This window comes from Haliotis rubra, unplaced genomic scaffold (genome assembly GCF_003918875.1).
Source record: "Haliotis rubra isolate DU_JTF1 unplaced genomic scaffold, ASM391887v1 Scf1562, whole genome shotgun sequence".
Taxonomy (NCBI): domain Eukaryota; kingdom Metazoa; phylum Mollusca; class Gastropoda; order Lepetellida; family Haliotidae; genus Haliotis; species Haliotis rubra.
Window position 1 is genome coordinate 21,774 of NW_025765517.1, and position 27,837 is coordinate 49,610.

The 27,837-nt window shown below is 39.9% G+C and overlaps 1 protein-coding gene and 1 long non-coding RNA gene across 2 annotated transcripts in view; one reads left to right on the forward strand and one right to left on the reverse strand.

Moving 5' to 3' along the window:
• Positions 1–195: 195 nt before the first annotated feature.
• Positions 196–27,837, forward strand: part of LOC124270980 (E3 ubiquitin-protein ligase DCST1-like) — a 78,875-nt gene continuing 51,233 nt past the window's right edge. Inside the window, exons 1-3 of the mRNA XM_046706051.1 lie at positions 196–369; positions 11,225–11,356; positions 23,017–23,220. Coding sequence (XP_046562007.1) covers positions 216–369; positions 11,225–11,356; positions 23,017–23,220 — 490 coding nt within the window. The 5' untranslated portion in view covers positions 196–215. The remainder of the gene's footprint in view (positions 370–11,224; positions 11,357–23,016; positions 23,221–27,837) is intronic.
• On the reverse strand, positions 7,534–9,228 carry LOC124270982. Its single transcript, XR_006896915.1, has 3 exons — positions 9,078–9,228; positions 8,354–8,434; positions 7,534–8,196 (listed from the first exon to the last, which is right to left on the reverse strand). It is a non-coding gene; the product is annotated as an uncharacterized LOC124270982 (long non-coding RNA).

Sequence of the window (27,837 nt, forward strand, 5' to 3'; positions counted from 1 at the left end):
ATTCGTGTGGCAGTGATGTTGGCTTCGTCCTCTCTCAGCGTGGCGCTACCCGCATCTTACTGAGGGTGAGAAAAAGCGTCATGACGTCACAATGCATTCTATGACGCCAAACTAAACCACTATGACGTAATATCGCGCATGACGTCATAAATTCATATATCGAATGTTCTCCGTGATAGAAACTGTTGACTAAAACAGCGATAGTTTCGGAGAGAATGATGAGCGACAGTAATAGCAAGAGTACGGGAAGCAACGATGTGTCGTCTCGACCCAGAGTGGAAAACCATGAGATAATACACAGTGAAGATACAGGTGTGGATGAAAAGACACCTTTGATGTTGACAACTTCATCTCCTAGAAGTAGCAAAGGTAACACATTATATAATGACATATTGCCATGTGTATACACAGTACATGTTCCATAAAATTAGGGACCCGGAAGTAGAAATGTATTTTGTATTTTTTTTCATTTTTGCTTACTGAAACCACTTAGGCAAAGCGCGAGCTATAGAATACATTTCTACTTCGTGAGATGCTGTGCACTCTTGTCTGAAATGAGGACATTACATTTACACCCTTTTAACCCCCTGGATGTCGAGTGTGTTTTTTCAGGAGCACATTTTCACAATGTTTGAAAAGTGAACGTTGTGCGAAAATTGCGCTCGGCTGGTCCTGTATCTACGTACGGCTATACAATTACACAGAGATGTAGAATATTAAATTTCCTATCAGTTGGTATGAATATAAGTGCAACTACCTACTCAGTTTGAGAAATAGACCTTGCTTAATGTTGTCCAAATTTTTCATATGCGTTAAAAAACAGTAACTTTCTCCGCTTTTTATCGCGCACCCTTAGAAGCACTGTGCTACAATTTTTTTAATTTGGCATCTGGACTGACATCTTTACGGAAAGTGTGAGCGAAGAAAATGCAGCCTGATATCTGATCGACATAAGTGTATATGAATCGGGTTTATGTGCTCATACATATAGGTTATCACGCGAGTGTGTTTTGGGATGGTTAATATCCTGCATTAGGAATAATCATTGTATTTAGCGAGCCTTGGCGAGCTAAATACATAGTGTTTATTCCTAATGCAGCAACCTTCAGAAACCTTCAATTAACCTTTCGAACAACAAAATACGCTTTAATGTTCGGTGACATTGTGCACCTATGCCGTTCTCTTGCTAACACTGACAGTCCGACCCGGCCGGGGAACTGATGTTGGTATCTTCGTAAGCCTATGAATTTCTATCTTCGCTTTATAATCTATTCCATCTATCATAACCAGGCATGAATTTTCTGGGATCAAAGCACTGACAGTACCGTAACCACGGCCGTCAATCCGGACACGCTGACGTTTGACGCCATGTTTGTTTACACTGTGAAAGTAGTCCCTGAAGTTTGCATATGACCTCTCTAATTTGCATCGATATCCGTATATGACCCCAACGGATACCGAATATATCCGTTGGCTTTATCCTGCCGAGAACACTATCCATTGTATGATAAATAACGTTATACGCTCAACATTAAAAATGACTTGGAATACATGTCAAAAATGGATTTTGTTCTATGACGTCAAACGACGACAGATAGGTCATACACGTATAATGATAAGGGGACATAACTCCGTTATGCTTAACACTAGATCAGTGTAACTCAGATCACATTTGAGAACGTGTTGTGGATACGGACGCCATACTTTCGTTATTTTTTGTTCACGGTGAACCAAACTATCCCAATTCAAAGTTCCCCAATGTGAGCGGATGCGCTTTGGTAGTTTCACAATTTATAAGAAAAGATGACAACGTACTACATGTGATAGCACGTAATATCGATTTGGATGGCCCCTTTCCGATATATAAGTTAGTTCTTAGATTCCCATATATTCTCCTGTTTGTGTAGATGCAATTTGACTAATTTTACATCGTTATTACAAGAGTACTAGCCATATCTTCAAATGTAATGAAATTGCTGAAAATAATGCAACATTTTAGTTGACGTCATATAGTTGAATATATCAACAATTAGACAGTTTGACTGTGTGTCTAATTGTGAGCAACACGCGAACCTGCTTGGGATCAATTTAACGCAAATGAAAAATAACATTTCACAACACCCGAATATTTTGTTTAGGATAAGAATTTTGTTTGATTACGATTATGTAACTATTTCTCTTCATAAGTATGCAATGGAAGATGTAAAAAGATAACTTTTTATATATGGAACTAGTATGTATTATATATTAGAATATGGATGTAAGATTTGTCCAAATTAAGACATGACATGGTTTATATATTTTTAAACAATTTTCATATAAATTCAGTGAGAGTTTGATATCCTCTCATCACAATATTTTTAAATCGAATATGAATTGATTATATTATCGAAAACAACGATAGTGAATCATAAAACGTTTCCGACAAACGCGCACCTGGCCAATCAATATACATCATTAATTTTCCATAAAAAGGTGAAATAAACAAGACAATTTCTTTAAATAAGTGTGCATACATATTTCAGAACATATATAAATCAGTTTCATTAAATATTATCAGTTATATATATAAGGTTGAATTAATTCGCCGTTTATTAATCTGTTCATGTGAAACTGCTATTAGTCCAAATGCATTGAATATTGTACATCATAGGAACTAAAGTAATTGCAGTTATGGCTATACAATAAAAAACTTTCAAAGAATAAAACACCGTAAACCCTATATGCACGTATGATATTATATTTGACAAGGTTAAATGTAGATACTGAAGTCAGTTTCATGAAAAAGTATCTGAACTATACGCAAAATATACACCATAATACTCACAGTGTAATCGGAAGGATTGGGCGATTGTGTTTAACCGACCTCCACCTTACCTGAAAGAAATTGCCTAATATGTACAACGATGTTGACGTATGACATCACTACCGATGACCAATTTCTTACAAAATGGCGGCTTTGCGGACAAGGATACACAGGATTTTGCAAGGACCCTTTCATTGATTCAGGGATCGTTTGTACAGAAATATGACATGTAAGTAATCAGAATGATTCTGACTATCTGTGTATTGTTATGTTTTTAGCATTTTCACTGTAAGTAAGAGAAGAAGCCAAAATGCTGATAATTACCGTTTTCGTTCTGCGTGATTTTGCGTCAGTCATGGCGTCACGCTGCACAGAAACTTTGACAATTTCTTATCAATTATGAAATCATTGCATTGTATCCATTTATAATTTACTACTTCTTGCTACGATACTCTTTCCATGCATATTCCAAAGGTATTGAGCCATTGCAAGCAATGAATAGATGGATGAAAATTTCAGAAAATGCTACGCAGTGTGAAATCGGAATTTGTCTTTGTTTACATACAAACAAAGATTTGTATAGCACCGATATCCAGTACAACTGCTCAAAGGCGCTTTGTTTTCCCTAGATCATTGGATGTCCATCACAACGACACATCCTATTTTCAATGTCAACTCCCTGGGGATCATACAACTTTTGCTGCCTACTAGGAGCACCTAGTTAATGTGGCTTTCCCATCCTTACGAGGTACGCATTCACAGCTGAGTGGACTGGGACACATAGTCCCAGTACTTTGTCCAAGTTTTACTGCACGTTGCTGTACCCGCAACTAGGTGTTTGCACGTATTCATGTGGCCACCATCTGGTCATATAGACCTTTCCATGGCTTATTTCATGGGCGCCGCCATTTTGTGGCAGCCATTAAGCGGCTGCAACGATGAACTGGTCTGTGCTATTTGTAACGCCGCGGCAATCTATGACGTTGCAAACAAGTCTAGACGGTGCCCAGTCAACGCTTACGCCGCGAAAAACAACGTCTACTTACAGGTCCAATTACATCTCGTTTTAGGGATTTCTGATGTCATGTCTAAAACAAACATTGCAGGTAAGATATATTTAAAGTACTAAAGTTTAAAGAAATGACCAAGTAATGTCAATATCATGTGCATTTTGTTGTAACTCGGCTATTGTATTGTGCACGAAAACTGAAGGCCTTTAAACGAAGTTGAATTTAACGTGAAACTGTATGTAAACTATAGGCCGCCTGTATCTTATAAGGCCTGTGTTCTGAATTTGAACTTGCCTGTATTTTCAAATATGTATAGGGCATTTAAATATTTCCAAACATATTCCCCTAATGTTGTCTTGTTTATATTTTGATTTGATATGTCAAGAACCATCGTCAAAATTTATTATTTAGCTATATAAATTTCAAGATTTACACACGGTAATCTCTTACTAAATGCTCACAAATGACTACGTTTTGACTATACCTTGACCAAATAATTTGTGAAAAATACCTTCTACTTTTTTATCTACATATTTGTTTTATTAAAAAGTACTAGTATATTTCTTATTTATCTCACACAAATTAAGACGTTCTCTTGTAACTAGAAGTAACAGCTGGTTAAATATAATTAGGTCAGATAGTTATCTCAATCTGTAATGAGGCTAGGTCAAATGTGATGAGTGGGTATGGTTATTATTGTACTTTCTGTTACAGAGTCACTACCTGAAGGCAGTGCCAAGTGGGTTACCAATAATACTGGAAACTGGCCTCAGATAGGATATGAAGATATTATTGACTACCTCATTAAGTCCCACTCATTTGATTCCAAGGAAATGAAAGCTTTTCGAGCAACATATGCATATAATTATGTGCAGAATGGATGGTTAGGTGATATTCAAAGCATTGTGGAAAATGAAGTTCATTATCTTAAAGCCTGTGTGTCACCCTCTCAGCCAGGAGCCTCTACAGTTCCTTACAATGCATGGATTGCTGCAAGGAAAGATGGTACTGTATTAACTGCATGTTGCACTTGCCCAGCTGGTCATGGAAGGTCATGTAGTCATGTTGCAGCCATTATGTATGCTGTACATCTAGCCTGGTTACATGGATATGCTGGTAAATCTTGTACTGATTTACCTTGTACATGGGGACGAGGGACTGACAGCAATAAATTACTCAGTGAATTAAAGGCCATGAATTTCAAGCATCCAAAAAGATCTGATGATCCCAGTCAAGCTGCAGAAACGTCTACATCATCGAAAAGCAAGCCCTACAGATTTAAGCAGTTTGTTACCACAGAAGACTTTACTGAGCATGTAAATAATTCTCCACTTTGTTCTCTTTGGAAACTGAAGGGTACACTTCTCCATAAAACATTTTCAGCCACTGAAAATGTAAATCCTATCTGCAAGGAAACGTCAAATGATGAATCCAGACATGGATATCATGATATTGATTATAGCAAGACTGTCACAAAATTGGAATGTTCTGTTTGCCAGGAATTTTATGACTAGTATGTTAATCTTCCAGAGTACAAAAGAGAAGAATTACGTAATTTAACATTAAACCAGGGTGCATCATCAAGTCCGCTATGGAAAGACAGCAGGCGAGTAAGAATACCAGCATCAAGGCCAACAGTATACCTAAAACAAGTAGAGGCGACCCTGAGAAATTCCTGAACAATCACCTGTATGAGAGATTTAAGGGAAATGACAACACTGCTTATGGAGTGACCCATGAACCCATAGCAAGGGCACATTATCAGGATATTTCTGGGAAGAAAGTAATGTGTACAGGAACTGTTATATCATCACATGAACCATTTCTGTCTGCTAGTCCTGATGGAATCATTGAAGATTCTGCAATATTAGAAATAAAATGTCCTACAACATCTGTGCATGCAATGATTGACTCAGGAAAAGGTGATGTTCGAAACATTGAGAGTGAACTAGTTCTTTACTCAAAAGGGAGAAATGGATATTTCACTCAGGTGCAGTTGTGTATGTTCTGTACAGGAAAACATCAGTGCACATTTCTTATGTGGAGACCAGAAGAACATGACAGAGTCCTGCTTGATGTTGCATATGATTCCAGCTTTGTTGACAATACACTGTCTAGATTAAGAGCGTTTTATTTTAAACATATGCTGGTCCGGTTGGTTGATGACTTCAAGGCAGGTCGGTTCGTGTTGAGTGAGGAATACAAGCAGTTCTGTGTGTCACCGTTGCATGAGTAGTGTAAATAACACTGTAACAGCATCAACACATAAATTACACAGCTATGCGAAGTTTGTTGTTTTGTTAGAGCTGAGTCAATAAATTGCTATCTATCTAATTGATGTGATGTATCTACTATGTTATTGACTTACTGTTGATGTTTGAAAAGAATTTGTATATAACCTGTAAATGTGTACATTTCCTTCACTCACTGACACTCAAATGAATAGTAATAAAATCAAAGTTGTGTATTATGAATTGCTGATATTCTATGAAGAAAACTACAGTTCAAGTCAAATACTATTTAACACGCTAGTAACTTAAAATAAATGTTTAACATATTTAGGTTGAATAATAAAATACAATGTACCAGTATGAAATGAATATGTGTTTTTGTTTTTAATGAACATGATCAGTATTTATATCTCATGTAATTACTCACACTTAAGATGAAATGTTTAACCCCCTGAAGCAGGAATATTGTTGTCACACATATCATGGGACCATATATACAGTTACAGAAACTTGTGAGATTTTCCTAGTGGCCCAAGTGGTGATGTATCTGTAAAAAATAAAAAACACTTTTGGTGATCACTAACTGCTATTGTTTTCTCCAAAATATCAGTGGCCCAAAGACAAAAGTGGTGGCCATCTGCCACTGGTAGTTTCTATCACTGTATATATGGTGCCATGCATATGGCAGTCTAAAGGGTTAAGGTGATTTACAAGTTTGATTTCATTGAATATCTATAGGTTGGTATTTAAACATAAAACAGCAATGATAACAAAAATCAAGGTGAGGTGAACATTCAGTTTAATGATTTAAACATCAATTCAATGAGAATATGTATTTATAATTTATCATTCTTGTTGGTGAAATATCACATTGCAAAATCACATACATCTCATAAGCTTAAGCAGCCTACTAGATGTCTGAAACATACATGACTACTCAGTCTTTGTCCTTGATGAGTTCTGGTCTGAGGTTACACAGGACTGCACACACTTTGACTATCTTATCCAACTTTTGAACAGAATTAAGAGGTAGAACCTGATTCAATATTCTGTAAGACTTCAACCTGGCAATTGCTCTTTCTACATGTATTCTTACAGATGCAATTCTTCGTGTTTCTATACACTCTGTAGCACTCAGTTGTTTACGACCCTTCATAAAAGCAGGAATGTTCAGTTTCACTCTTCTGGCATAAAGTTCATTGCTTATTGTAAAGCCTCTATCTGCCATTACCTCATCACCAGGTAACAAGTAGTTTAGAAAACCCGAGTTCTTGGTGATATACACATCACTTGCACAACCCCCATAGCATCTTGAAACATACATAATATACCCATTGGGAGCAATCGCAACAAGAATTTTAGCAGTATTGTGACTTTTATATGTACTGTAGGTTTGAGCTCTAACCTTCAATGAAAATGGACGTTGCAAGAACATTTCTGTACAGCCAATAATGCAGGTAGTGTGTGGATAGGTAGTCTTAAAGGACATTGGCATTGCAGATCGAATAACATCTCTTGGGAGCCAAACAATGCAATCCTTTAGCTTTCTGGCTAAAATTGAGATACAAATTCCAAAAATTTTACTTGCTAATTGCGTGGAAATTGAAAATCTTCTCCCGAGATCATGAAACTGAATTCCAAGCCTAAGTCTCATAAGTGTGAGTAGTGTTTGATCTGAGAGTGGCATCTTAATGTTTGACCGCAGTACAGATGTAAGATAAGTTATTATTGACAGAAACACTTGTAGAGTAAGTCCAGTGTAAAACACAGAATCAGTGTCAGTCTTAATACTGTCTGCAGAAAAGGCAGGAAAATTAACCTGAACAGAGACATTCTTTGTTTTGGTCGTGTAGTGCTGGGTTGCATAATGGTGATCTACTGACTTGTTAAAATGAACCTGTACTCCTACAGTTCTGTTTGGAACTTTTATCATAGGTCTGTGAAGACAAAAACAAGACTTCTGTTTACAACAGTCACAATCACTTGGTCTGGAGTCATCATTCTCCTTTTCCTTCTCTTCAGCTTGAGATACAGGTTGATCTGTCAGTTCAGCTTCAGCATGGCACTCCTCAGTCAGTTGATTGCTCCTTGGGGTCCGAGAAACATCAGAGAGAGGGTATCGGAAAATGGTCCTTCTTCCTTGTGTCACCTGGAGAGTGGAAAGTTAAAGTATAACAGGCTATTATACATTTACATCAATGAACAGTAATAAATAGTTTATAACATAATTGTCAAAATAACTTTACGTTTAATACATCACTAGTAGGACTATATTGTACATTACATTAAACTAAAAGTACACTAACCTTTCTTTGATATCCCAAATTTAAGACTGGATCAGGATTTTGTTTGCTTGGATGGCCATCCAAAAAATGAATTGAGCATATCTGAAAAAGAGTTATAAAAATAAAATAAGTACATTTCTATTTAGCCAATGTCACTCCAGTAACTACAATGGGTTATCACATTTTCAACATTTATTTTTTTCACTCCTGTTAAATACTAGAGCCGTTAAATAAAGAAATTCTTTACATCCCTGTACTATGTGTACACAAACGATACACGGAGGGTAAAGTAATTAAGCAATAATAAATTACATAATAAATTAATCCAGTAATGTTATTATTAACTAATTTTAAGGAAAGATATATTTAGTAAATAATGATAAATAGAATGTTTCCTCTCAATATTTTTGGGCATATTGCAAGATGTCAGTAAGTTTCTACAATACAAATGTCTCTAGAATAATGATTTGTAGCACATAAGGTTTTAAAATGTTGGAATATTTTACTAGTAAAAATTGTCGTTCAACCCTTTGTTGCATAGCTTTACCCTACAGTGCATTCGTACCTCCTATACTGTAACATAGGAGGTACGAATGCTACGAGATCTTTAGCTTACGAGAGCTTTGTGAAACGGGGTACAGCACTGTAGGCCCTACATGAATAACAAAATATCTAACGTTTCATTATCTCTAGTTATCAGATGGGATAAACTATTGTGCCACTAATTATCTTGATAAATACATACCACACTGCTATCAGATGGGTGAAAATCCTTCCGATTAACACGTGACACCCAAACACGACGACGATCTTCATTCACAGGAAACCTATGGAGATGATAGGGAAACAAACAAGGGCAGTCCTTCCGTGGCAGTTTATGTACTGTACAGGGCAATTCCTTCCATATACGTAGATTTCTCTGGCTATTTGTACAGTCTTTCATAGCACAAATTCTCCCTGATCCACGTTCATAAGGCCTACCTCTGTCCCGAGACATATTTTCGAAAAAAACAAGCAAGTTGCCAGACGTAAAACGTCAATGTCAATTTGCAGCCGCTTAATGGCGGACGACACTAGCGCCACCACAAAGGGGGATAACTGAGAGTGGCACGAAGCACTGCTCCGTGGAAAGGTCTATACCAACGGATTCGTGGGTTCTTTTAAGTGCACAGGGTTGTTTTCTGTACACTAGGGGTTGTGACAACACTGAAAGTGTCTGCACACAAAGTTGACTCCAAGGTTTTTAAACCCGGTCACAGGTGGGCTCGATCCCGGCACCTCCAGGCTCGCTGGATTACTAGCCTGGACCCCGTTTCACGGGGCTCTCGTAAGCCTAAGATCTCGTAACTTTTCTCGTAGCATTCGTGCCTCCTATACTGTAACATAGGAGGCACGAATGCTACGAGAAAAGTTACGAGATCTTAGGCTTACGAGAGCCCCGTAAAACGGGGCCCTGGCGCCTTAGACAGCTCTCCCAAGCGAGTACAGCGTTCGTTTTCACACCCATTATGTTTCGTCTCAGTTTATCTAGACAGTTGGTATTGGTGACAAAGGCCAGTTGCAATTTGATTCTAAATGTATGGGGAATTTATTGCATTTTTCGAAGCTGAATATGAAATATACGTGATGCACATTGGCGTCTCAATACCTGCCTTTGCGAAACGTGATTTTGTAAACACTATCCAATATGGCGGAAAGCACACTTCGGCGTTCGTGTAGGTGTATTTCGAAAACATCCCAACCGATTCTAGGTTCATTGGCAACGTTTCAGAATTATCATTAGTGATATCACGAAAAAGTGATATCAGTGGTCATTAATATTTTATTTTCTAAAAAATATTTTTTAAAATCCAGTAATTATCCGATTTTCACATTTCAAATCATACAACAAATAACGCTATGAATCGCGATTTCGTACTGTGTCAAAAATGGCGACATTTTCGACGAAGCCAATTTTGAAAGGTCATTTTCAGCACTTGAGCTTCGTTCCAAATACAAGTAGATGGTATCACGAAACAGGAGATTTACCGCAGAATTCGAAACTGTGAAGTGTATTTGTGTGCGTGGGATATTTTGATTTTTATTGAACTTCAAATGGAGGGTTGAAGAAGAAGGACATATATGTCCCTGTGGCTCTCAGGGGGTTAATGAAGCAACGTTACTTTGTTTTTTTAGAATATGATTCCCACGATCCCGTTCCCTTCAGAATGGTCACAGAATGTCCCAACGAAGTGAATACCCAACATTAGTGCGTATTGCGATTTCAGTTACGCCTTGTCTCATCTGCGCTTATGTAGCCCATTGCTCACCATGTCTCGGTTGAAACGTAAATAGTCGTGTGTCACCACGACGGACACCCGTAGTAGGTGTCTGTCATCTCGCCGTGCCCGTCCATTTCATTGCGTTACATCTCAGGCGTCACATGCTCGTCATTTCACCGTGCCCGTCCATTCCATTGCGTTACGTCTCAGGCGTCACGTGCTCGTCATCTCGCCGTGCCCGTCCATTTCATTGCGTTACGTCTCAGGCGTCACGCGCTCGTCATCTCGTCGTGCCCGTCCATTTCATTACGTCTCAGGCGTCACGTGCTCGTCATCTCGCCGTCCCCACACGTTCCATTGCGTTACGTCATCTCGCCGTGCCCGTCATCACGTTCCATTGCGTCTTAGGCAGGACTTTGTTCAAAGCTTCAAGGCGTGGTAGGGCTGGTGCGTCAGTAGTTATTCTGACGGAAGATGACTATATGTATTTTGTGAAAGGAGTGTCGGTGAGTAATCGATTCTGAAGGAACACTGGTTCATGCAGCCACAATTTACCCTGTAATTGGTTCATTCATTTATCTACGCCTCAGAGGAAGAGAATATTAACTGCGCATGTGCATATCATCCCCAGGTAAATCAGAACGATGTGGTTCCTGCAGAAAGCTGTTTGGGCTTCTCAAACTGTTGTTACGGTCGTCACCTGACCAACACCGGACACTGAAAACTGTCTTAGCCTTTCCCATCGGAGTTGCCGTGGCTTTTGGTAAGTAACGACTCGCTCGGTACGTTGTGCCACTCTCAGATAGCCACTCAGCTGTCGCGTAATCCTTATCAAAGTATACACATGATACGTCTGGTTAGTAATAAACTTACTACATACATGTATGCTAAGAAACATAGTCACAGTACTTTGTCCAAGTTAACTGCACGTTGCTGTACCCGCAACTAGGTGTTCATGTGGCCACCATCTGGTCATACAGATTCGCGGGTTCTTTCAAGTGCACAGGGTTGTGTACTGTACACCAGGGCTTGTGACAACACTGAAAGAGTCTGCACACAAAGTTGACTCCAAGGTTTTTACACTCGGTGACAGGTGGGCTCGATCCCGTCACCTCAAACACGCTGGATCACTAACCTGGCGCTTTAGCCGGTTCGCCCACCACGTCAGCAATACTCGGCAGATGTATGTAATGACTAGACAGATCCATGTAACGCCTGGTTAGGTTTAAAACCACCATGACTCTATAACCCCACCCAAATTATAACTCGCTGGGAATAAATAATAACCCAAAGTAAATAAGTAATAACCCAGCTGATAAATCCTTACTTGCTGGAAGTAAGTAATAAGCCATTCGGAAATAAGAAATATCTCACCTGGTAATTCCTGACTTGTTGGGAATAAGTATTAACCCACAGGGTAAACGTTGACTTGATGGAAGTAAATAATAAACCACTGGGAATAAGTAATACCTCACCTGATAAGCCCTGACTTGCTATGAATAAGTAACAACCCACTGGGAATAAGTAATTACCAACAGGGTTTAGAATGCTAGAATCCAACAGAAGCTACTCAAAAGCGCATCAGTTCAAGGAAAACACTTCAAGCAACAGTTACAGATTGAATGCTTCTCTGTATAAGTGAGTCTTTAGCTTCAAGCAACAGTTACAGATTGAATGCTTCTCTGTATAAGTGAGTCTTTAGCTTCAAGCAACACTTACAGATTGAATGCTTCTCTGTATAAGTGAGTCTTTAGCTGGGCCTTGAAAATGGATAGCTGTTGTTCTGGCCCCGATTTCTCGAAACAAACTTAAGTCTTTGACTTAAGTCTGAGTTTTCGCTCAAATTTGAGAAAACGCAGGAAAATGCATTCCCCAGAATAAACTGAAATCAATATTAAACTAAAACTTAGTGGACAATTTGAGTTTGGTAAATAGATTACTTAAGGTGTTTGGGCTTTTTTTTATTTAAAAAATGCAGTTGAGTTTAAAAATTCAGCTGTTTCAAATTGTCAAACTCAGTTTGAAATTTGAGTAAAAGCTTAAGTTTGTTTCGAGAAATCGGGGCCTGATCTTTGGTAAAGAGGTAATCTGTTCCACAGAACTGGACCTGCTTTACCAAAAGATCTATCTCCAAACATCTTTGTCCTAGTCCGTGGCACAGCAAGTAGATTCTGTTCGGCTGATCGTAACTGATGGACTGGTTGATAGATGTCTATCATGCTGGAACGAGGATCTTGTATTGGATTCTGTGGTGGACAGGAAGCCTATGAAGGTTTTCAAGCACTGGTCTGGTGTGATCCCACTCCGCTGTTATAGTGATGCTTCCCGCAGCTGTATGTTGTGCTTTTTGGAGCCTATTTACAAGTTGTTGTGGAAGGCCATATAGCAGCGAGTTACAATAGACTTTCCTGGATGTAACGTAGGCTTGGGCTAGAGCTCGTTTGGTATCCACATTAAGGTACCTCCATATCTGACCAATGTTGCTAATGTGGTGGTATGACCTCTTGCAAAAAGAGTTGATAAGGGTCTCCAGACTGAGTGACCAGTCAAAGATAACCCCCCAGATTCCTGGCATGTGGACCTCTGGGTATTCTGTGTTCGCCACTTGGGAACTGGCAGATGGATCCTTGTCATGGTTTGCTTAGGGCAGATGACCAACAACTCTGTTTTTTCCATCGTTCAATTTTAAAAAAAGGTTTGATGTCATCTCGTGCTTGATGTCGCCTATACACTGTTGGATTCGCTGATAAGATATTGTGGTGGTTAGTGGTTTGAAAGCCAGATAGATCTGACTGTCATCCGCGTAGAAGTGAAAATCGAGGTTGTGTGCTCTGGCGATGTCACCAGTTGGTAGCATGTATTTAGTGAAAAGGATCGGCCCAGGAACAGACCCCTGTTGAACGCCATAAAGTAGATATTTCCTCTGTTAGTTTACACCATCGATTCTTACAACCTGTGATCTATTGGACAAGTACGTTCGGATCCATTCCAAGGTTCAACCCTGGACACCGACCCAGTGTCCATACCCATCATAACCCACCTGGTAAATTCTGACTTGCTGGAAATAAGACTTTACTATTAACCCACAGGGAATAAGTAATAACCCACCAGGTAAACCCTGACTTGCTGGAACTAACCCTAATAACCCACCTGGCCTAGAGGTTATAAACAATTTGTAATCAACTCAGTTTCATGCTCAAATCCGTGCTCGTGTTCAACTGAGCTTTGTACTCAAACGGAGGCTATAAAACGTTTTCAGTGTGTACTCAGTTGAGTACAACTCACATACGGCTTGAGTATATGCTAAACGTACTCTTTGTTTAAGACACAAACGCCAGTTTGGAACTCTTCCGTGCGGAAAGGTAAGAAAACGATTCGGATGTTGTCGTCTGCTTATTTACAATGACACCGATGGGTGTGCCCGAGTTAAGAACACGCGGAAAGGGGTGGTCTGAGGCGGAAGAGGTTTGCCTCATCCAGGAAGTTCTCCAGAGAAGGATTTCTCTTTGGAGATATCAAGGGGTATGGAGTGAAGACACGGACACCTAAACGCGTAAGTTGTTCAACATGATTCCATATGCGATCGTTTCTAGTATTTACCGTACCTCAAGAAATTATCACCACAGCCCTCTCCACTCACTACCACATCTTTCCAACAATTACAAATATCTGTTGAAAATAATTACAAATAATCTTAGTTAGCAAAAGAATTTTCACAAACGGAACAATTTCGGCGCCCTGTTGTTCATAATCTTAACATTCTGATTATTGATTTTATCTTGAATTAGTTCACTTATTGTTTCAAGTAATGACAGTATAACTATCAGTTTACATGTAGTTACTGTTGACATTGTCATGTCAGCTGAATATCTGTGTGATATGGTGAATGTTGACATTGTGATATCAGCTGAATGTCTGTGTGATATGGTGAATGTTGGCACTGTGACATCAGCTGAATGTCTGTGTGATATGGTGATTGTTGGCATTGTGATATCAGCTGAATGTATGTGTGATGTGTTGAATGTTGACATTGTTATGTCAGCTGAATATCTGTGTGATATGGTGAATGTTGACATTGTTATGTCAGCTGAATGTCTGTGTGATATGGTGAATGTTGACATTGTCATGTCAGCTGAATGTCTGTGTGATATGGTGAATGTTGACATTGTGATATCAGCTGAATGTCTGTGTGATATGGTGAATGTTGGCACTGTGACATCAGCTGAATGTCTGTGTGATATGGTGATTGTTGGCATTGTGATATCAGCTGAATGTATGTGTGATGTGTTGAATGTTGACATTGTTATGTCAGCTGAATATCTGTGTGATATGAATGACATTGTGAATGTTGATACATTGTTATGTCAGCTGAATGTCTGTGTGATATGGTGAATGTTGACATTGTGATATCAGCTGAATGTCTGTGTGATATGGTGAATGTTGACATTGTTATGCCAGCTGAATATCTGTGTGATGTGTTGAATGTTGGCATTGTGATATCAGCTGAATGTCTGTGTGATATGGTGAATGTTGACATTGTTATGTCAGCTGAATGTCTGTGTGATATGTTGAATATTGACATTGTGATATCAGCTGAATGTCTGTGTGATATGTTGAATGTTGACATTGTTGCATCAGCTGAATGTCTGTGTGATATGTTGAATATTCCAAATAAAAATATGTGTGTTCATAAGTGACGTTAAACTGCTTATTTGTTTATTGTAGCTAAAACAAAGATCGATGGCCTCAGAAGGTCGATAGCCGCAACTGGAGGAGCACCTTAACCACCAACAAGTGCAGATGAAGCCATTGCCCAGTCAGTGGAAGAGGCCAGGAATTCATGGTCTAGACCATGGCATTGAAACTGATGGTATGGCTGTGTCTGATTTTAATGCTGATATTTTGATTATAATGCTACCCGTGGTGAGACTGAAAACCTGGAACCCATCATTCTGACAAGGAATAAGAAAAATATTAGTGACACTACCATCATGGACAAATGAAGTACTGTACGAGAAAAATACGACAAGTAATATTTGTCAGGTACAAAGTCTGTTATACATGTGATCATAGTGAAGAATACACTAGTTGAGGGAATTACATCGCTGCCAAATCATTCAGGCAATGGTTAGTCTGTGTCAAACAATAAAGTTCATAAAACTTAATCAGTCATCATATTCAAAGGTACACATTTGCATGTATCAAAAAATAAATTGAAAATGTTAAAAAGCTGCAAAACACATTTTGCTTTCCTTCTCCCTTCATATGGACCTACCTTTGGTGACGTAGTTGGCATTGCAGCAGAAGGAAACCAACATTTTATGGTCTCTGAATACTCTTTACATGCAATAGCATACACATCGCATGTATAACATCTGTATTACTTGGTGTTTTATCTCCCTGGAAACAAATGTACTTCTCTAGGGTTATAATGCCTTAAACTCGTAAATATTTTCAACTCTTAACATTCTCATGGAAAAAGTGTTTTTGTCTTCATTTCTTTGAATGTTAACAGATCATCTCGTAATCCCCTGTTTATTGTATACACAGTGATTATAACACGAGCAAGTGGGTCATACGACTTCTAAGAAACGCGTGTGTAATTTTGTATTGCCCGAGCGAGAACTAGGCCAATGCATAATTTTGCACGAGTTTCATACAGGTCATATGACACACCTGCTCGAGTGTATTATCATTTTTATTATTCATTGTATTCATGTACGTTTGTGTCGGAGAAAACTATAAGCAAGTGTGACCGCCCTCTTCGTTGACGTCACGTTCAATTGTATAATGACGTCGCAGACGACGAAATACGGAAACAATGGTTGCTAGGCAAAAGAGATATGTGCGCATGTACACATATGATATATATGGCATTAGTTATGTTTCACCATATGGATAATAAACATGCTTAAATTCACTCTGGTTTCATGTACATTGATAGAATATGTGTTTTGTACATCTGTTAGGTAGCATTCACCTGACGAAGGGGCAAGGAAAAGCCCCCCAAAACGTTGTGTATTCAATAAAGAGGAAGTTGACATCCATAATATTTAGTCATATACTTGAATACCACCTTCTCTATGCCTCCCAAGAACATCGAGAAAATTGCTATTCCATCCTTTACATGCCCAATAGGTGACGAACCACATAGTGAAAAAGGTGCCTCAGCAGATAACCATTCAGATGGCACATATGAAAAATTCTATTAACATGTAATACATCAACTAATGTGCATATTTCAGTATTGTCAAAGTTGCAGTTAGGTTATGAGCGCAATACTACCAAACAAAACAATATGTGTATGTGTAATATCATCCCAAGTTGTCACCCTAACAGAACATTACTAGATCAATAACTTAGCACTAAACAAATTCAATGTCTGTTTCATTGGGTTTACAGAGAAAAAAAATCAGCCGAAAGCAAAGAAGAAGTTAAGTTGACGCCAAAAAATGAAAATACCATAGAGGAGACTAAGCGGATTAAACTGGAGCAAAAGAAGTTGCACCTTGAAATTGAATAAAAATCAAAAGAAATTAGACTCAGAAATTCAGTTGCTGCATGTAAAATCTGTTTGCTATCAACTGAAGATGAATACAGAAACTGAAGTTTCGTGAAATTGAAACATTTCATCACCAGAACTATTAATTGAAACTGTATCTGTAACCTAATTTCTGACATTGTTCAACATTAGAGAATGTTATCTATTTCAAAGGATCACGTGATTCTTGCAATAAACAACTGTCGTAAATTTTTAGGCAAGAACAAAAATTTGAATTCTTTTATACTGACAATTTGGCCCCTTTAAAATTGAACAGTTGTAGAATATCACATATCAAACTGAGTCGCTGTACTAGTAAGGAACTACCACAGCAATTACTAATTTACTTATACTTACATAATTAGTTAATGTAGACACAGATTCATCAGTGAATCTTAACTCAAGGGAACTGTGTTGTCAGCTTTATCTATGTAGGTTTTAGGGATGACAGCAACTTCTGCAGAGCAACAATACTCACACAATCATCAATAGAGGTAGAATGTAGACACAGATTCATCAGTGAATCTTAATTCAAGGGAACTGTGTTGTCAGCTTTATCTATGTAGGTTTTAGGGATGACAGCAACTTCTGCAGAGCAACAATACTCACACAATCATCAATAGAGGTAGAATGTAGACACAGATTCATCAGTGAATCTTAATTCAAGGGAACTGTGTTGTCAGCTTTATCTATGTAGGTTTTAGGGATGACAGCAACTTCTGCAGAGCAACAATACTCATCAATAGAGGTAGAATGGTTATGAAGCAATGGTAATATGATTAATGACTGAAAAATGTCCGAATAATGTGATGTCTCACATCAACTCTATCATTTTGACCTGTAACCAATGGTACAAAAATATCATTATTACATGTTGTGTAGATTGTCTTCATTATGAATTATATCAACTCTTTGTGTACCCATATTACCTAATACAACTCGTGCAAATTACATAGGCCACTGCGTTCGCTGGAATGACACTTGTGCCCCTAAACTCATTGTGCCCCTAAGCTCATTGTGGACCTAAACTCATTGTGGACCTAAGCTCATTGTGCCCCTAAACTCATTGTGCCCCTAACCTCATTGTGCCCCTAAACTCATTGTGCCCCTAAGCTCATTGTGCCCCTAAACTCATTGTGCCCCTAAGCTCATTGTGGCCCTAAACTCATTGTGGACCTAAGCTCATTGTGACCCTAAACTCATTGTGCCCCTAAGCTCCTTGTGCCCCTAAACTCATTGTGCCCCTAAGCTCATTGTAGCCCTAAGCTAATTCTGGCCCTAAACTCATTGTGCCCCTAAGCTCATTGTGCCCCTAAACTCGTTGTGCCCCTAAGCTCATTGTGGACCTAAGCTCATTGTGGACCTAAGCTCATTGTGACCCTAAACTAATTGTGCCCCTAAGCTCATTGTGGACCTAAGCTCATTGTGCCCCTAAGCTCATTGTGGACCTAAACTCATTGTGCCCCTAAGCTCATTGTGGAACTAAGCTCATTGTGCCCCTAAGCTCATTGTGGACCTAAGCTCATTGTGCCCCTAAACTCATTGTGAACCTAAGTTCATTGTGCCCCCCAGCTCATTGTGACCCTAAACTCATTGTGCCCGTAAGCTCATTGTGGACCTAAGCTGATTGTGACCCTATACTCATTGTGCCCCTAAACTCATTGTGGACCTAACCTCATTGTGCCCCTAAGCTCATTGTGGACCTAAGCTCATTGTGCCCCTTAGCTCATTGTGCCCCTAAGCTCATTGTGCCCCTAAGCTCATTGTGGACCTAATCTCATTGTGACCCTATACTCATTGTGCCCCAAAACTCATTGTGGACCTAAGCTCATTGTGCCCCTAAGCTCATTGTGGACCTAAGCTCATTGTGACCCTAAACTCATTGTGCCCCTAAGCTCATTGTGGACCTAAACTCATTGTGCCCCTGTACTCATTGTGACCCTAAGCTCATTGTGACCCTATACTCATTGTGCCCCTAAGCTTATTGTGGGCCTAAACTCATTGTGCCCCTAAGCTCATTGTGGACCTAAGCTGATTGTGACCCTATACTCATTGTGCCCCTAAACTCATTGTGGACCTAAGCTCTTTGTGGACCTAAGCTCATTGTGGACCTAAGCTCATTGTGGACCTAAGCTCATTGTGCCCCTTAGCTCATTGTGCCCCTAAGCTCATTGTGGACCTAATCTCATTGTGACCCTAAACTCATTGTGCCCCTAAGCTCATTGTGGACCTAAACTCATTGTGCCCCTAAGCTCATTGTGGACCTAAGCTCATTGTGGACCTAATCTCATTGTGACCCTAAACTCATTGTGCCCCTAAGCTCATTGTGGACCTAAACTCATTGTGCCCCTAAGCTCATTGTGGACCTAAACTCATTGTGACCCTACACTCATTGTGCCCCTAAGCTCATTGTGACCCTATACTCATTGTGGACCTAAACTCATTGTGGACCTAAGCTCATTGTGCCCCTAAGCTCATTGTGGACCTAAGCTCATTGTGGACCTAAGCTCATTGTGCCCCTAAGCTCATTGTGGACCCAAACTCATTGTGCCCCTAAGCTCATTGTGGACCTAAGCTCATTGTGACCCTAAACTCATTGTGCCCCTAAGCTCATCCTGCAAGCACTGAAACAGCCGTTTCAGACTAGTACCAAATTTCTGCTCAATGAGTACCCTTGTACTGTACAAAGAGCCATTGTATCGTTCCTCAACACTGTTGGCGGGGTTCAGCAAGGTGTCAGGCGGAACCAACGGTAAGGGTAACCTGAGTCCCCCTGCAGAAATTCAGTGTACTGTCCTGCTGATCGCGAAATGCTGAGGCTTTTCCCTAGCCAACAATGCATAGCACCAGTCGCCAAAAAGCGAAGGCAGAGGTGCAGTTGCAATAGTGGGGGCAGTGAATAGTTCCGAGCTGTGTGTCTTGGTTAATTCAGAAGACCGAGCAAATAAATTATCGTTCTTGGTCTAAATCTATATCTCTAAAAGGATTCATCGGAGTCTTAATCTTCAAGCGGGTTCGAAAGATCTCTGAACACTCCCGGAGCTTTCCCCCTCATCTGACCCAGGTGAGCTGCCATTGTTGATATCGAACTCAGCGTTGAGCTTCGTTCAAAGCCTATTTGAGATCGTAGGTATTTCATCTTCAAGTTGAGCACGTACTCAAATTTTTTTATAAACCCATCTTTACCGAGTCTGAGTTTTGTGTTGAGCACGAAACCGGATTTGAGCATGGTCTGTTTTATAACCAATAATCTGCCTAAACATGTCTCGCTCTCTGAGAACAGATACCACTCCGGGTAAATCATGACACAATGGAAATTCGTGTGCCAGTGGTAGATCAAGCAAGTAATATCTGTCTGTTCTTGTGGGTATGGTCTTATATACTGAGTCAAAAAAGAAACTTCACATACTTTCTTCAGGGCACTATAAAAGAACAAGAGATGGTAAGATGGTTAAATTGTTATTATTTCATTGCTGAGATCTGTGTGATGTACTCGATACACTGACAGTGCCATAATCAGTTCCATTAGGCTACACCGCCGTTCCAAAACATGGGTATACAGAATGTCAAGTCACAAGAATAAAAATGCGAAATTTTTCAGTTCAGTATCGTGTATGGCCGCCCCGCGTATTCACCACTGCCAAACACCGTCTCCTCATCGAGTGCCTGATGCTTGTGAACACGTGGTTGGGGATTCTGCGCCATTGCTCTTGCAAGGCAGCGCCAAGTTCCTGCAAATTCTGAGGTTGGTTCCTAAGACCACGAAGCCTTCTCCCAAGTGCATCCCAAACGTGCTCTATTGGATTAAGGTCAGGGACCTCGATGGCCAGTCCATGAAGTTGATTCCAAGGAACGAGTTCAGCGGTGAGCACCTGGTCGCGGTAAGCAGCAGCTGTGAGCTTTCCACGGATGACCAGAAGTCGGGAACGGTTGTTCCCACAGAAAGCACCCCACACCATGCAACTTCCCCTCCCGAATCTATCGACGTCCTGTACACAACATTGGGCACCGTGAACGGTATGTTCTATGCCTGCCGTCCGCGAATCTGAGGGTAAACCTGGATTCGTCACTAAAGACGACTCGATTCCAGTCTCTCTGGGTCCATCGGAGGTGACGTTGGGCCCACAGCAGGCATTGACGTTGATGAAACGGCGTCAATATTGGCCCACGATATGGACGCCGAGAATGGAGATTGGCAGCCCGCAACCGATGTCGAATGGTCTGTGAGGACAGTCGACCTCTAAACATATCAGCCCTGGTTCGTGTAGCCTGCAGAAATCTGTCACGTAGGTGACGTAGGACGATTTGACGGTCTTCTCCACAAGACACAAGGAGGAACAAGCTTATCTACACACAACAAGTCACAGGGCTTTGGTGTATAATAAAGCAAGCTCTTTATACCAAGATTTCAAAAAAGCGTCACGTCACTCTTGCTCAGAAGTTGTTCGATCAAGGTTACAATATTCAAGGCGTCATTAAAGCTTTCGAAAGGTTTTATAGTAGATATGTGGAGGACATTTCGAAATTGGATGCATCGGTGACAAAAATGTTGTCCAAAGCAATTCCCTATCTTAACTTGTATTCTAAGATGCCTAGCTGTTAGAACAATCCAAAAAAAAATACATTATGAGACAATAAAGGTATAGTTTTTTTGATGACGTAACAATTGAATGACGTTATCCCGTTACTGCGCCATTCTAGTGTGCCCCCTCGTAATCGAATTATTTTTACATTACGTCACAATGCAAGTGACGTCACGATGCATGTCAGTTGCCATCGCCTCGTACGGCCTCCAACAGTAAACTACTCCGTTGCATCCCGTTTCTTGGTTTGCAGTTGCTTCACGCAGCTAACATCACTGGTGGAAACATTACGTTTATGTTTTACGACGGTTAAAATGTGTCAATTCGACTCACAAGTTTTCAGCGACACGGTAACGTTCGCAATGTTTACATTACCACAATGCAATCGTGGAATGTCGCTTGACTACTCCGCTTCATCTGGATGTACTGATCTAAACTTACGTTGGTAGCAGAAATGCGACGTTGATATTGCCCCATATGGTTTACGTTAATGACAGATGTAATTAAAATAATTCAGAGAAGATATTTAATTCGAACGTAAACCGTCATCAAACTGTTATCATTTGTTTTTTCTGGTAACGTTCGTCTTAACGTAGGGGGGCAGACACATCAATAGAACAGCGCACCAGTTAGCCCTGTGCGAGGATTCTTAATTTAGGTCACCGACACCGTCATTTGTTTTCTGCCTTAAATTAATCGTAATTATCCTTAGAAAGTATTAAATTTAGCATCTTAGAAAAGATTTAAAGTTCGCTCTACCCTAATGTGTTTTGTAATAAAGTATAGTTTTGCCCTGAACTATTATAACATCAAAGCACTCGGACTACCGTCCTCGTGCTTTAATTATAATAGTTAAGGGCAAAACTATACTTTATTACAAAACACATTGGGGTAGAGCGAACTTTATTTCTTAAACATTACGTTCATAAATTATTTGAGGTGAGCAACTGACAAGATCTTGCATGACGGGTGCCATGGGTTGAGCAGGATACGCAAACACGTGGTATCATCACTATCTGATTCATAAACACATAACCGAGCCATCGTATCACATGGTGACAATCACTGGATTGTCTGGTTCAGACTCGATTAGTTTACAAACAACATCATGCAGTTGAAATACTGCTGATACAAATATATGCTCATGATATAGTCACAATTGTACAGTCGACTCTACTTTTAAAACATATTTCCTGCGGTTGTGGATAGGGTGTTGTCGCTTCTATTCATGTTCCTTCCCCCACTCTTAGCATAAGCTTACCTTGCTTTAATACTGTGTATGCACTTGTCATTTTACAGCACTCTACTTTACTGTGATCAATTCCATCAAGCTGCCCCCGACAACGCGACAGGCAGTGGGCGGGGTTCTGGGCGTGGCTGTTGCCCTGGGGTTTGGTCTCAGCACGTCCGTGAGGTGCATCGTGCTGCTCGTGGTACCCACCTTCTTCGGCAAGAGCGGCCGCTCTCACATTGCGACGTTTGCCCTTGTGTATTTGATCTCAGGTAAGACCACACCTGTCACCATTACATCAACCTCCGTCGCCGATTAGAGTATTTCAAAGATATACTTGACGCCGCTGGGTTAGTGTATCTTTGCAAATAATGTCATCTTACCTGTGGCCCGTTAACTGGTACGTTATAATGTCATCTTAGTAGGGGCGCGTTAATGGATATGTCGAACTGTTGTCTTAGTCGTGGCACCTTAATGGGTATGTTATAATGACATATTAGTCGTGGCACTTAAATGGGTATCTTAAACTGTAGTCTCAGTCGGAGCACCTTAATGGCTATGTAATAATGTTGTCCCAGTCGGAGCAATGGGTGGGTATGTTATAGTGCAGTCTCAGTCGGAGCACCTTAATGGGTATATCATAATGTAGTCTCAGTCGGGGAACTTAAATGGGTATGTTATAATGTAGTCTTAGTCGGGTAACTTAAATGGGTATGATACAATGTAGTCTCAGTCGGATCACCTTAAAGGGTATGTTATAATGTAGTCTTAGTCTGGGAACTTAAATGGGTATGTTATAATGTAATCTCAGTCGGATCACCTTAAAGGGTATGTTATAATGTAGTCTCAGTCGGAGCACCTTAACCTAATAATGGGTATGTGGGTATGTTATAATGTAGTCTCAGTCAGGCACTTAAATGGGTATGTTATAATGTAGTCTCAGTCGGGGCACCTTAATGGGTATGTATAGTCTCAGTAATGTAGTCTAATGTAGTCAGGGGAACCTTAATGGGTATGTTATAATGTAGTCTCAGTCGGGGGAACTTAAATGGGTATGTTATAATGTAGTCTCAGTCACCTTAATGGGTATGTTATAATGTAGTCTTAGTGGAACTTAAATGGGTATGTTATCATGTAGTCTCAGTCGGAGAACCTTAATGGGTATGTTATAATGTAGTCTCAGTCACTTTAATGGTATGTTATAATCTTCAGCACCTTAATGGGTATGTTATAATGTAGTCTCAGGGAACTTAAATGGGTATGTTATAATGTAGTCTCAGTCGGGGAACTTAAATGGGTATGTTATAATGTATGTTATCTGTAGTCTCAGCACCTTAAATGGGTATGTTATAATGTAGTCTCAGTCGGGGCACCTTAATGGGTATGTTATCATGTAGTCTCAGTCGGAGCAACTCAAATGGGTATGTTATAATGTAGTCTCAGTCAGTCGGGGAACCTTAATGGGTATGTTATAATGTAGTCTCAGTCGGGGAACTTTAATGGGTATGTTATCATGTATGTAGTCTCAGTCGGGGAACTTAAATGGGTATGTTATAATGTAGTCTCAGTCGGGGAACTTAAATGGGTATGTTATCATGTAGTCTCAGTCGGGCACCTTAATGGGTATGTTATAATGTAGTCTTAGTCGGGGAACTTAAATGGGTATGTTATCATGTAGTCTCAGTCGGGGAACTTTAATGGGTATGTTATCATGTAGTCTCAGTCGGGGAACTTAAATGGGTATGTTATAATGTAGTCTCAGTCGGGGAACTTAAATGGGTATGTTATCATGTAGTCTCAGTCGGGGAACTTAAATGGGTATGTTATCATGTAGTCTTAGTCGGGGAACCTTAAATGGGTATGTTATAATGTAGTCTCAGTCGGGGAACTTAAATGGGTATGTTATCATGTAGTCTCAGTCGGGGCACCTTAATGGGTATGTTATAATGTAGTCTTAGTCGGGGAACTTAAATGGGTATGTTATCATGTAATGTAAAGTCTCAGTCAGGGCACCTTAATGGGTATGTTATCATGTAGTCTCAGTCGGGGAACTTAAATGGGTATGTTATAATGTAGTCTCAGTCGGGGAACTTAAATGGGTATGTTATCATGTAGTCTCAGTCGGGTACCTTAATGGGTATGTTATAATGTAGTCTTAGTCGGTGAACTTAAATGGGTATGTTATAATGTAGTCTCAGTCAGGGAACTTAAATGGGTATGTTATCATGTAGTCTCAGTCGGGGAACTTAAATGGGTATGTTATCATGTAGTCTTAGTCGGGGCACCTTAATGGGTATGTTATCATGTAGTCTCAGTCGGGGAACTTAAATGGGTATGTTATCATGTAGTCTCAGTCGGGGAACTTAAATGGGTATGTTATCATGTAGTCTTAGTCGGTGAACTTAAATGGGTATGTTATAATGTAGTCTTAGTCGGTGAACTTAAATGGGTATGTTATAATGTAGTCTCAGTCGGGGAACTTTAATGGGTATGTTATAATGTAGTCTTAGTCGGTGAACTTAAATGGGTATGTTATAATGTAGTCTCAGTCGGGGAACTTAAATGGGTATGTTATCATGTAGTCTCAGTCGGGGCACCTTAATGGGTATGTTATAATGTAGTCTTAGTCGGTGAACTTAAATGGGTATGTTATAATGTAGTCTCAGTCGGGGAACTTAAATGGGTATGTTATAATGTAGTCTCAGTCGGGGCACCTTAATGGGTATGTTATAATGTAGTCTCAGTCTTAAATGGGTATGGCACCTTAAATGGGTATGTTATAATGTAGTCTCAGTCGGGGAACTTAAATGGGTATGTTATCATGTAGTCTCAGTCGGGGCACCTTAATGGGTATGTTATGTAGTCTCAGTCGGAGCACCTTAATGGGTATGTTATAATGTAGTCTTAGTCGGGGAACTTAAATGGGTATGTTATCATGTAGTCTTAGTCGGGGAACTTAAATGGGTATGTTATAATGTAGTCTTAGTCGGGGCACCTTAATGGGTATGTTATCATGTAGTCTCAGTCGGGGAACTTAAATGGGTATGTTATCATGTAGTCTTAGTCGGGGCACTTAAATGGGTATGTTATAATGTAGTCTTAGTCGGGGAACTTAAATGGGTATGTTATCATGTAGTCTTCAGTCGGGGTACCTTAATGGGTATGTTATAATGTAGTCTTAGTCGGTGAACTTAAATGGGTATGTTATAATGTAGTCTTAGTCGGGGAACTTAAATGGGTATGTTATAATGTAGTCTCAGTCGGGGAACACCTTAATGGGTATGTTATAATGTAGTCTCAGTCGGTGAACTTAAATGGGTATGTTATCATGTAGTCTCAGTCTTAAATGGGTATGGGGAACCTTAATGGGTATGTTATCATGTAGTCTTAGTCGGGGAACCTTAATGGGTATGTTATAATGTAGTCTCAGTCAGAACTTAAATGGGTATGTTATCATGTAGTCTCAGTCGGGGCACCTAAATGGGTATGTTATCATGTAGTCTCAGTCGGGGAACTTAATGGGTATGTTATCATGTAGTCTTAGTCGGGGAACTTAAATGGGTATGTTATCATGTAGTCTCAGTCGGGGAACTTAAATGGGTATGTTATCATGTAGTCTCAGTCGGGGAACTTAAATGGGTATGTTATAATGTAGTCTTCAGTCGGGGAACTTAAATGGGTATGTTATCATGTAGTCTCAGTCAGGGAACTTAAATGGGTATGTTATCATGTAGTCTCAGTCGGGGCACCTTAATGGGTATGTTATAATGTAGTCTTAGTCGGGGAACTTAAATGGGTATGTTATCATGTAGTCTCAGTCGGGAACTTAAATGGGTATGTTATCATGTAGTCTCAGTCGGGGCACCTTAATGGGTATGTTATCATGTAGTCTTAGTCGGGGAACTTAAATGGGTATGTTATCATGTAGTCTCAGTCGGGGAACCTAAATGGGTATGTTATCATGTAGTCTCAGTCGGGGAACTTAAATGGGTATGTTTATGTAGTCTCAGTCGGGGCACCTTAATGGGTATGTTATCATGTAGTCTCAGTCAGGGAACTTAAATGGGTATGTTATCATGTAGTCTTAGTCGGGAACTTAAATGGGGAACTTAAATGGGTATGTTATCATGTAGTCTCAGTCGGGGCACCTTAATGGGTATGTTATAATGTAGTCTTAGTCGGTGAACTTAAATGGGTATGTTATCATGTAGTCTCAGTCGGGGCACCTTAATGGGTATGCTATGTAGTCTTAGTCGGACCACCTTAAATGGGTATGTTATAATGTAGGCACCTGTAAGTCTTAGTCGGGGAACTTAAATGGGTATGTTATCATGTAGTCTCAGTCAGGGCACCTTAATGGGTATGTTATATGTAGTCTTAGTCGGGGGCACCACCTTCGGGACCAAATGGGTATGTTATCATGTAGTCTTAGTCGGGGAACTTAAATGGGTATGTTATCATGTAGTCTCAGTCGGGGCACCTTAAAATGGGTATGTAGTTATCATGTAGTCTCAGTCGGGGCACCTTAATGGGTATGTTATCATGTAGTCTTAGTCGGGGAACTTAAATGGGTATGTTATCATGTAGTCTTAGTCGGGGAACTTAAATGGGTATGTTATAATGTAGTCTCAGTCGGGGAACTTAAATGGGTATGTTATCATGTAGTCTTAGTCGGGGAACTTAAATGGGTATGTTATCATGTAGTCTTAGTTGGGGCACCTTAATGGGTAAATGGGTATCAAGAAAATACTTATTCTGATTGGTTGTTCAGAAAAATCAGACGGCAGTCTGGATTGACGCTCATCTGATTGTAAGGAACTTCAATGGGTATGTTATAACAACAACTCCATGGATTTTGATCTGACTTTCGAATATTCACAGGGGAACTT